This window comes from Ovis aries, chromosome 1 (assembly GCF_016772045.2).
Source record: "Ovis aries strain OAR_USU_Benz2616 breed Rambouillet chromosome 1, ARS-UI_Ramb_v3.0, whole genome shotgun sequence".
Classification (NCBI taxonomy): Eukaryota; Metazoa; Chordata; class Mammalia; order Artiodactyla; family Bovidae; genus Ovis; species Ovis aries.
The window spans coordinates 1,484,721-1,496,794 of NC_056054.1; the positions used below are offsets into that span (position 1 = coordinate 1,484,721).

Consider the following 12,074-nt stretch of genomic DNA (forward strand, 5'->3'; position numbering starts at 1 on the left):
AGAGGGCTCCATGCATGATTATGAAGGCACAAGTCAGTGGAAATGTTTACAATTTCAGATCAGTCTGAGCTCATCTGAAAGGAGAAATGGGCAGTGGATAGTGTGTTGGTCCATGGGCACTGAGGCACGGAAGGGTGTGTGTGACCCACGGGAGGATCACCATGTGACCTTGACCTGCTCCATCTCACTGTCTCTCTCCTGCTCTTGACTCTCTGCCCCTGTCGCCCAGTTCAGGGAAATGTCACCCTATGGAAATGGAAACCTTTCAGCGATGCCTTTGCAGGAGTTTGTACTGGATGGATTTCAGACCCAGGCCCTGCTCTTTGCTCTGTTTCTGGCCCTGTACATGGTGGTCATCCTGGGGAACCTCACCATGATCGTGGTCATCACGCTGGATGCCCATCTGCACTCCCCGATGTACTTCTTCCTCAAGAACCTCTCCTTTGTGGACCTGTGCTACTCGTCTGTCATCTACCCCAAAGCCCTGGCCAACTTCCTGTCCTCCTCCAAGGTCATCACCTTTGCAGGCTGTGCCACTCAGTTCTTCTTCTTCTCCATGGTGGGCACCACTGAGGCGTTCCTCCTGGCCGTGATGGCCTATGACCGCTTCATGGCCATCTGCAGCCCCCTGCGCTACCCCATCTCCATGCGCCCCTCAGTCTGTGCCCGCCTGGTGTTGGGCACTTACTGTGGGGGCTGCCTCAACTCCATCCTGCAGACCAGCTTCACATTCAGCCTCCCATTCTGCAGCTCCAACCACATTGACCACTTCTTCTGTGATGTGCTGCCTCTGCTCAAGCTTGCCTGTGATGACACTACCATCAATGAGCTGGTCATGTTTGGCCTTTGTGGGCTCATAATTGTGGGCACCATACTTGTGGTCCTCACCTCCTATGGCTACATCACAGTGACCATCCTGAGGATGCACTCAGGAGGAGGGAGGCATAAGCTCTTCTCCACCTGTGGCTCCCACATGACAGCCGTGTCCATCTATTATGGGACAGTTTTTGTCATGTATGCCCAGCCGGGAGCTGTGGAGTCCATGGAGCAGGGCAAGGTGGTCTCTGTCTTCTACACCCTGGTCATCCCGATGCTCAACCCCCTCATCTACAGTCTGAGAAACGAGGAGGTGAAGGATGCCCTGCGGAGACTGGGCCAGAAGCACACAGCCACATGATGGAGGGTGGCCAGAAGGGGCAGTGTGTCTTGACGTCAGGACAAGATGGCTTCATGGGAGGCACTAGGTTTGGTTGGAGGAATTTTTTCCTTATTCCCTCAATTCATTCTTTCATCCAACATTTCATTCAGTCCTTCACATACCATCGGCCACACATTTTGACTGTGAGATACAAAGTGAATGAGACATTTTCTTTGGCATCAGAAAATTAATATCATCAATGGGGCACGACTCTAATCTTGAACTTTGTAGGTAGAGTGACGAACAGAGAGTCTTTGAGGCATGGTATGTGTCTCAAGCTCAACTCTACCAGTGAAGGTGCATAACTAGACAAAGTCTCTGGCCATTTCCTTCACATCTTTCCTGAATCGAATGCAAATGTGTGCTCAGAATTCTCCCCTGGACCACCTACAAGGGGGGCTTTAGCACACTCAGCCTTGCCTCTTGCTTGGTGGAAGCCTGAGATTACCACTGCCAAGTAGGAGGAGTTAGGAAGACCAGGTTCCTCCTTAATTCTGCAGTGTGGTTGTTCTTCCACCTTCCACTCCTGTTCACTGATACTGCCACAGCAACAAGGAAGCAGGGTGCACCTGTGCCCAGCTTCAGAGGCTCTCAGTGCACCCTGTCCTGGGTTTCTCCCCTCAGACAGCAGCTGGGAACCCCAGGGAATCAACGTGAATGCCTGATTCTCAAAGCTCAACTGACCCTTTACCACACAGCCTGGCAGGTGACACTTTCCTGACTACTTATGACCCTGACGAATGGTGCTTTGTCAACACAGACGTCTGTTAATAAAGGTAATGTTCCTGGTGGCTGCAGAAGAAATCAGGGGTTGCTAAAAGATGGTGAACTTTCTTAGCAGGGAGCATAACTTTCTAGCCCTGTCCTGCACTCCCCAGGAGCCTGGTCCCTCAGTCTTGACCTGCCCATTCAGAGACCCATCCTCGTGCTCCATGGACCCAACACACAGCCTGAACTCAGAGCCCAGAGGCCTCCTCGTGGCGTCTTCCTTCAGCAGTGTCATGCACTCCCATGGTCACCACCAGGAACTTGTCCAGTGAACCTGGGAGTGGCCTCTGATCACAGTTCTCCACCTCTTGCTCAGGAGAACTGTGGGGAGGAGCCAACACCAAAGCATCCAATTGCTGCTCACCATCACTTATTTCCAGCACACTCCAAGGTATCTGCTGGATTCTTGGCCCCATTTGCCTTCGCTTTGAGCTCTCTAAAATTATTTCTGCCTCTGTAGTATATTACTGTAATCATCTGATACAATATATTTTTTGTTGAGTTCCCCAAATTACCTCTCCATGATATCGTGCTTTTCATCCTCTCATGCTGTAATATTGTTCTATCTCCCACCCACTTTCCTTTGTCCTCCTCATCATCCTCATTCCCCACTCCCTCCCCCTCCACTTCCCCTCCTCCCCCTCCTCTGCCCCTCCTCCTTCTCCAATGCCCACCCCCCCCATTCTCTCTCTCCCTCTCATTTGTCCTGTATCATTCTATGGGGGTTCAAATAGGTATTCTTTTACCTATACTATCTTACAAGAATATCTTTCAAAAAAAAATAATATCTTTCGGACTCACCTAGAGCCAGACATTGTAGAATGTGTAGTCAAGTGGGCCTTAGGAAGCATCACTACGAACAAAGCTAGTGGAAGTGATGGAATTCCAGTTGAGCTATTTCAAATCTTAAAAGATGATCCTGTGAAAGTGCTGCACTCAATATGCCAGCAAGCTCGGAAAACTCAGCAGTGGCTACAGGACTGGAAAAGGTCAGTTTTCATTCCAATCCCAAAGAAAGGCAATGCCAAAGAATGCTCAAACTACCGCACAATTTCACTCATCTCTCACGCTAGTAAAGTAATGCTTACATGAACTGTGAATTTCAAGATGCTCAAGCTGGTTTTAGAAAAGGCAGAGGAATCAGAGATGAAATTGCCAGCATCTGCTGGATCATCGAAAAAGCAAGAGAGTTCCAGAAAAACATCTATGTCTGCTTTATTGACAATGCCAAAGCCTTTGACTGTGTGGATCACAATAAACTGGAAAATTCTGAAAGAGATGGGAATACCAGACCACCTGACCTGCCTCTTGAGATACCTATATGCTGGTCAGGAAGCAACAGTTAGAACTGAACATGGAACAACGGACTGGTTCCAAATAGGAAAAGGAGTATGTCAAGGCTGTATATTGTCACCCTACTTATTTAATTCTGTACATGCTTTGCAATATTCTGCCACTTAATAGGTTCTCAGTCCATATCTAGTGGCTGATTATAATTTGAGTTCAGTGTTAATTAGTCACTCAACTCCAAAATGTAACTTAAATAGTTCTAGTCACATTATTGAGTTAGTGTAGTGCTGGGGTCCAGCCTCAGCAGGGTCCAGGGATACTCTCAGGGTGAACGGTGTTGGTGAACAAAAGAATGACACGGGGGAGACAAAGCTTCGGTGAGCGAGGCCTGTAGCTTTATTTTCAAAAGGGGCTTTTATACCCTGAGTTGTACATAGAGTAAAGTGAAAGATGCAGAGTCATGCAGAATCAGCTCAACATTCCATCAGTTTTAACCTTTATCAAAACCAGGTTTTTTCCTGCATACCATTTCATAAGCAAGGGTCTTATGTTTTGTACATTATCTTTAGGCCCGGAGGCCTGTTGACATTTTATGACTCTTTTTTGATAAAGGTTGGTCAACCAGAAAACTTATTTTCCCTTGAAGTGTTTTTTTCTTAAATTCCTTAATCTGCATCACCCTAAGAATACTTAAACACAGTTACATTTTTATAGAGCAAAGTTGCAGTGGGTTACAACAAAGAAAGAACTTATTAACTCAAGGTCTAATGTTGCTAATGCCAAGGCTACAACTTGTTTTTCCTATATTCTAACTATATGCACTCCCAGGCACACAATGGATAAGGGATATGGGAATTTGGCAGCAAGCATTGGCTCAACATGAAACCCTTCACCAGTATTATTTTGATAAAACTTTTTCACCCCTCGAAGGGCTCTATATTTTTAGAATGCTTAGGCTTCCCGTGTCACGGCTTGTGAACAATCATATGCATAGCTGCAAGAGTCTGGATAGACCTGCCAAGCAAGCTAGAATGCCAACAGGGGGGTTTGAATTGAAATACTCATTTCATGCCCAGGAGACTTATTGACTAGAGCCCTAAGTTGATTTTCTCCAGAGAAAGGTGGTTGGGGATAGCCCCCTGTTAATGTCAGAAGAGTTGGTGAAAGGCAAAATATAGTAAACAGTAGACAGACAGATTTTGGTTTGGGGTAGATGCTCGAGCAGGTCCAGGGAGTCCCTCGAGTCCTGATTGGCCTTGCGTGTCAGGTCTCCTCCACATGACCTTGTCATGGGTGGGATCTCCCGTGCTGGCTCCCGGCAGTGCAGAATAAACATCTTGAATTTCACGACCATACTGTACTTTAAATTGTTTCTATACTAACTTTTTTTAAGGTTATAAGTTTCTAATTGTGTTAAAAAAACAACATTTTTGTTGTACCTGCTTTTAAGTGTACAGTTCAGTAGTGCTCAGCATATTCACCTTCTCGTGTAACAAATCTCCAGAACTTATTTCATCTTTTTTCATCTTGCAAAATTGAACTGCATACCCCTCAGCAGTAACTCCGTATTTCCCCTGCCTCAACCCCTGGCAGCCAACACTTTAATTTGTCTCTATGAATGCGACCACTTTAGATGCCTCACATGAGCAAAGCATGCAATGTTTGTCTTTTTGTGTGTCTGGTTATCTCACTTAACAAAATGTCTTCAAGTTTTATCCGTGTTGCAGTAAATATCAGTATTTTAATATTTTAAAAAGCTAAACAATATTCCCTCATACATACACCACAACCTTTTGTTTACCATTTTATTCACCAGTGAACACTTGTGCTTCTTCCACCTTCTGCCTATGGTGAAGAATGCTGCTATGTATGTAGGTGTGCCAATATCTCTTGTAGTTACTGCTATCAAATTGAGGCAGGATATACACTCAAATATGTGATTACTGGATCATATAGTATTTTTTTTAATTTTAAAGGAACCTGTAAAGAATTTTCTATAGTACTTTTTACATTCCTATCAACAGTGCAAGAATGTTCAAATTTCTCCTAGTCAACATATATACTTACATACATACAACATACAAACATTTGTTTCTTTTGTATATCCATCCTGATAGTTCCAAAGTATTATCACATTGTTTTTTATTTTCATTTCACTAATGATTAGTGCTGTTGAACATATTTTCATGTTAGTTGTCAATGTGTATAATATCTTAGAAAAATAAGCATTTATATTTAGAGAAATATATATTCATAGCTTGACGATTCTTCATTGAGTTTTTGTTGTTGCTGTCATTCAGTTGCTCAGTTGAGTCTGACTTTGCAACCTCATGGACTGCAGCACTCCAGGCTTCTCTATCCTTCACCATCTCCCAGAGTTTGCTCACACTCATATCCATTGAGTCGATAAATGCCATCCAACCATCTCATCCTTGGTCGCGCCTATCTTCTCCTGCCCTCAGTATTTCCCAGCATCAAGGTCTTTTCCAGACAGTCAGCTCTTCATATCAGGTAGCAAAAGTATTGGAGCTTAGGCCATAGTATCAGTCCTTTCAATGTATATTCAAGTTTGATTTCCTTTAGGATTGACTAGTTTGATCTCCTTGCTGTCCAAGGGACTCTCAAGAGTCTTCTCCAACACCACAGTTCAAAAGCATCAATTCTTTGGCACTCAGCCTTCTTTATGGTCCAACTCTCACATCCATACATGACTAATGGAAAAATCATAGATTCAACTAGATGGACCTTTGTTGAGGAAGTTATATCTCTGCTTTTGAATATGCTCTCTAGGTTTGTCATAACTTTGCTCTGAATTTCATGGCTGCAGTCACCATCCACAGTGATTTTGGAGTCCAAGAAAATAAAATCTGTCACTGTTTCCATTGTTGCCTCAACTATTTGCCATGACGTGATGAGATCTGGATGCCAAGATCTTAGATTTTTTTTTTTAATATTGAGCTTTAAGCCAGCTTTTACACTCTCCTCTTTCACCTCATCAAGAGGCTCTTTAGTTCATCTTCACTTTCTGTCATTAGAGTGGTGTCATCTGCATATCTGAGGTTGTTGATATTTCTCCCAGCAGTCTTGATTCCAGTTTGTGAGTTATCCAGCATGGCATATCGCATGATGTACTCTTGAGAGAGTTAAAACTTAGGCAGGTTGATAGGGAGTCCAAGGCCCCTTTAAGGTGGAGGTGAATATTTTTGTTCACATTCTTTTGCATTAATCATGTAGGCTGCCGAGGCAACAGTTTATCTTGCTCATGCTTTCATTAAGGCTTTTGCAACAGTGTATCTTGCCCCAAAGAGCTGGCTTTTCTTTAGATATGGAACTAATGAATGTGCAGCAGTAAGGTATCTTAATCATGGGTATGGTTTTCTCTGTCTGTATGTTAATGATTATAACTGTAACAAATCTTGCCTGGGAACCTGTTTTCTCATATCCATTGCTTACACAGCAACAATATATCTCACCCAGAGACTTTCTGCCAGGAACCCATTCTCTTTGACAAATCTTGGATCAATGTTATCTTGGGATGTACCCTGTGGGAGAAGGATTCTGGTTAAACTTTTAAAGCCTTGTACAGTCTTGAAGTGTTCTTTTTATTTTCCTAGCAGCCAGCTGAAAAGTAAATGCTGCCCTGCTAAAACTAGTAGGGGGATGTATTCTTTCTTCCCCCTTCTGAGGTGTAGAAGCTTTTATATTCTTTCACTTTAGTAAATTCTCTGCTGTACAAAGCTCTGAATGACTAAGACTGTGTCTTTGATCCCAGAGTGAAATTTTCCTTGAATACCACAAATTTGACACCAGCCACCATAAGATATCACTCTGCATATCAGTTAAATAAGCAGGATGACAATATACAGCTTTGACATACTCCTTTCCCAATTTTGAACCAGTTTGTTGTTCCATGTCTGGTTCAAACTATTGCTTCTTAAGCTGCATACAGATTTTCCAGGAGCCAGGTGAAGTAGTCTGGTATTCCCATAACTTTAAGAATTTTCCACAGTTTGTTGTGATCAACACAGTCAAAGGCTTCAGCATAGTCACTGAAGCAGAAGCAGACTTTCTGGGGATTTCCCTTACTTTTTTGGAATAGATTCAAGGGAGTTGATATGGTAGACTGCATGCCTGATGAACTGTGGACAGAGGTTTGCAACATTGTATAGGAGGTGGTGACCAAAATTATCCCCAAGAAAAAGGATTGCAGGAAAGCAAAGTGATTGTCTGAGGAGGCCTTACAAACAGCTGAGAGAAGAAGAAAAACAAAAGGCAAAGAAGAAAAGGAAAGATATACCCAGCTGAATCCAGAGTTCCAGAGACTAGCAAGGAAAGATAAGAAAGCTTTCTTAATGAACAATGCAAAGAAACAGAGGAAAAAAATAGAATGGGAATCACTAAAGGTCTCTTTAAGAAAATTGGAGATACCATGGGAACATTTCAAGCAAAGATAGTCACAATAAATGGGGAAAACGGCAAGGAACTAACAGAAGTATAAGATATTAAGAAGAGGTGGCAAGAATACGCAGAAGAACTATACAAAAAGGATCTTAATGACCCAGATAACCACGATGGTGTGGTCACTCACCTAGAACCAGAAGTGTGAAGTCAACTGGGCCTTAGGAAACATTACTACAAAGAAAACTAGTTGAAGTGATGGAATGCCAGCTGAGCTATTGCAAATCCTAAAAGATGATGCTGTGAAAGTGCTTGACTCACTATGCCAGCAAATTTGGAAAACTCACCAGTGGCCGCAGGACTGGAAAAGGTCAGTTTCTATTTCATTTGCAAAGAAAAGTGCCAGGGTCCAGCCCCCGCAGGAGCCAGGGGAACCTGAAGGAGAAACAGCATCGGTGGATGATTTAGAGAGAGATAGGAAAGAATGTCGTAGATAAGAAAATAGAGGAGAGAAAGGGGCTGATATTCCTTAGCTTACACAGAAAGCTAACAAAGTCTTAGAAGCCCAGGCAGGAAAGTGAACACAGAGAGCCTCTGTGTTCCAAGGGTTCAGCCTGAAAAAGAGAGTAAGAGAGAGAAAGAAAGAAAGAAAGAAAGAAAGAAAGAAAGAAAGAAAGAAAGAAAGAAAGAAAGAAAGAAAGAAAAAGACAAACATGGGGTGACCAAGCTTATTTGGTGAGCGAGGCCCATTATTTTATTTTTAAAAGGGACTTTTATACCTTAACTTGTACATAGAGGGAAACGAAAGATGCAAAGTCATACAGAGTCAGCCCAAACATTACATCTGTTTTGTCTTTATCAAAACCAGGATTTTTTCTGCATACCTTTCCCATAAACAATATTGTGTACATTATCTTCTGGCCTTGGAGGCCTGTGAACATTATATGACCCTCTTTTGATAAAGGCTGCTCAACCAGAAAACTTATTTTCTCTTGAAATGTTTTTTTCTTTATATTTCTAATCTATTTCAGCCTCAGAAAATGCTAAACAAAGTTACATTTCTCATGGGGCAAAGGTGCAGTGAGTTACAACAAAGAACCAATTAGCTCAAAGGTCTGATGTGGTTAAATTCAAGGCTACACTTGTTTTTCTTACTTTCCAACTATGCTAACTAATGCACTCCCAGGTGCACAGTGGATAAGAGATATGAGAACTTAGCAACAAGCATTGGCCCAATAATGAAATCCTACACCAGCACTACTCTAATAACTTTTAACTCTTTGAAAGGCTATATGTTTTAGGCTTCCTGTGCCTCTCACAGTTGGGAGGCATGTAAATAATCACATGCATAGCTGTAAGAGCCTGGATAAACCTGCCAAGCAAGCTAGAATGCTAACAGAGGGAGTTTGATTTGAAATATTCCTCTCATGTCCAGGAGACTTATTAGCTAGAGCCCTAAGTTGATTTTCTCCAGAGAATGGTGGTCGGGGATAGCCCCCTGTTAATGTCAGAGGAGCTGGTGAAAGTCATGAAATAGTAAAACAGACAGATTCTGGTTTTGGAGTAGATGCTTGAGCAGGTCTAGGGAGCCCCTCGAGTCCTGAACCCTTGCTTAACAGTTCTCTTCCACATGACCTTGTCAGGAACGGGATTCCCCACACTGGCTCCCGGCAGAAAAGGAATGCCAAACATAGTTCAAATTGCCATACAGGTGCATTCATTTCATATGCCAGACAAATTATGCTCAAAATACGTCAAGCTAGGCTTCAACAGTATGTGAACCAAGAACTTCCAGATATACAAGCTGGATTTAGAAAAGGCAGAGGAACCAGAGATCAAACTGCCAACATATACTGAATCATAGAAAAAGCAAGGGAGTCCCACATATGAGTGGTACAATGTTTGTTTCTCTGTCTGACTTTCTTTATGTCGGATGATAATCTCTAGGTCCATCCATGTTGTTGCAAATGGCATTATTTCATTGTTTTCCTGGCTGAGCAATACTCCATTGAACATATTTGCAAACCAGAAATATGCTTACATATATCAAAACAAACTTATAGTTACCAAACAGAAAATGTGCAAGGCAGAGAAATGATCAAACAGGAGTTTGGGATTAACATACACAGACTACTATGTATGAGAGAGACAACCAAGAAGGACCTACTAGATAGCACAGGGAAATCTACTTAATGGCCTGTGATAGTCTAAATCAAAAAAGAATGTAATTTAGCAAATAGTTGAGCAACGAAGAGAAGCAAAAGGAAAGGGAGAAAGGGAAAGGTATACACTTACTTGCATGCAGAGTCTTGAGAATAGCAAAGAGAGATAAGAAGGCCTTATTAAATGAACTATTCAAAGAAATAGAGAAAAACAATAGAATGGGAAATGCTAGAGAGCTCTTTAAGCAAATGAGATATCAAGGGACTATTTCATGTAAGCATGGGCACAATAACAGACAAAAATGGTAAGGACCTAACAGAAGCAGAGGAGACTAAGAAGAAGTGGCAAGAATATGCAGAAGTCTACAAAAAGACCTTAATGGCCCAGATAACCATGTTGGTGTGGTCACTCACCTAAAGCCGAACATCTTGGGGTGTGACGTCAAGTGAGTCTTAGGAAGCATTTATACAAACAATGCTAGTGGAGGTGATGGAATTCCAGCGGAGCTATATTAAATCATGAAAGATGACACAGTAAAGTGCCGCACTCAACATGTCAGCAAATCTGAAAAGCTCAGCAGTGGCCACAGGACTGGAAAAGGCCAGTTCCCATTCCAATCCCCAAGAAGGGCAATATCATATAATGGTTTAATGATCCTACAACTACTCATTTCACATGATAGCAAGGTTATGTTCAAATTCCTTCAAACTAGGCTTCAGCAATACATGAACGGAGAACTTCAGGATATACAAGCTGGATTTTGAAAAGGCAGAAGAACCAGTGATCAAATTGGCAACGTTTGTTGGATCTTGGAGAAAGTAAGGCAATTGCAGAAAAACATCTACTTCTGCTACATTGACTAAGCTAACCTCTTTGACTGTGAATCTCAACAAACTGTGGAAAATTCTTAGAGATGGAAGTACCGCATCAGCTTACCTGCCCCCTGAGAAACTTGCATGTGAATTAAGAAGGAACAGTTAGAACTGAACATGAGACAACTGACTGGTTCAAAGTTGGGGGGGGGAAGTACAAGGCTGTATTGTCACACTGCTTATTTAACTTCTATGTGGAGTACATCACGCAAAATGCCAGGCTGGTTGAAGAACAAGCTAGAATCAAGATTGCTGGAATCAACAACCTCAGATATGCAGATGACACCACCCTAATGGTGGAATGTGAAGAGGAACTAAAGAACATCTTGATGAGGGTAAAAGAGGAGAGTGAAAAAGCTAGCTTAAAGCTCAACATTCAAAAGCTAAGTATATGGCATCTGGTTCCATTATTTCATGGCAAACATGAGGGGAAAAAAAAACATCATGGCAAAAAAAGAGGGAAAAGTGGAAGCAGTGACAGATTTTATTTTCTTGGGCTCCAAAATCACTGTGGACAGTGACTGCAGCCATGAAATTCAAAGATGCTTGCTCCTGGGAAGGAAAGCTGTGGCAAACCTAGACAGCATATTAAAAAACAGAGACATCACTTTGCCCACGATCATCCATATAGTCCAAGGTATGGCTTTTCCAGTAGACATGTACAGATGTGAGAGTTGGACTATAACGAAACCTGAGTGCCAAAGAATTAATCCTTTCAAATTTTGGTGTTGGAGAAGACTCTTGAGAGTCCCTTGGACTGCAAGGAAATCAAACCAGTCAATCCCAGAGGAAATCAACCTGGAATATTCATTAAAAGGACTGATGCTGAAGCTGAAGGTTCAATACTTTGGCCACCTGATGTGAAGAGCCAACTCACTGGAAAAGACCCTGATGCTGGGAAGATTGGAGACTAAAGGAGAAGGGGGCAGCAGGAGATGAGATGGTTAAATAGCATCACCAACTCAGTGGACATGAATTTGAGCAAACTTCTTGAGATATAGGAGAACAGAGGAAGCTGGGGTGGTACAGTTCGTCAGGTAGAAAGAGTCAGACACAACTTAACGACTGAACAACAGCAAAAAAAAAAAAAAAAAAAAAAAACTGAATTACTTTGTTGTACTCTTGAAACAAGCAAACATTGTAAATCAAGTATACCTCAATAAAAAAAAAAAAAAGCAAACCACCCAGTAAAAAATTGGCTGAGCACCTAAATAACCTTTATCAGAGGAGGCATACAAGGGCTAACGTGCACTTGAAAAGACTCTCAACACCACTCATCCTCAGGCAAATGCGAATCAACAGCAAACTGAGATATCACTTCACACCCATTTGAACGATTACCATAAAAAAGTGAAAAATAGTGAGGATTGGTAGGATGGGGAGAA

At 42.2% G+C, this 12,074-nt stretch overlaps 1 protein-coding gene across 1 annotated transcript; it reads left to right on the top strand.

Annotated features, from left to right (window-relative positions):
• The first annotated feature begins 238 nt into the window (after positions 1-238).
• On the top strand, positions 239-1,177 carry LOC101119544 (olfactory receptor 9S13-like). Its single transcript, XM_012108120.3, has one exon. It carries the CDS (start codon positions 239-241, stop codon positions 1,175-1,177), a length of 939 nt encoding a protein of 312 aa, XP_011963510.3.
• Positions 1,178-12,074: the final 10,897 nt, after the last annotated feature.

What these genes read in the sequence shown, in the direction of transcription:
- LOC101119544 (XM_012108120.3), top strand. Translation starts at nt 239, where the DNA reads ATGTCACCCTATGGAAATGGAAACCTTTCAGCGATGCCTTTGCAGGAG.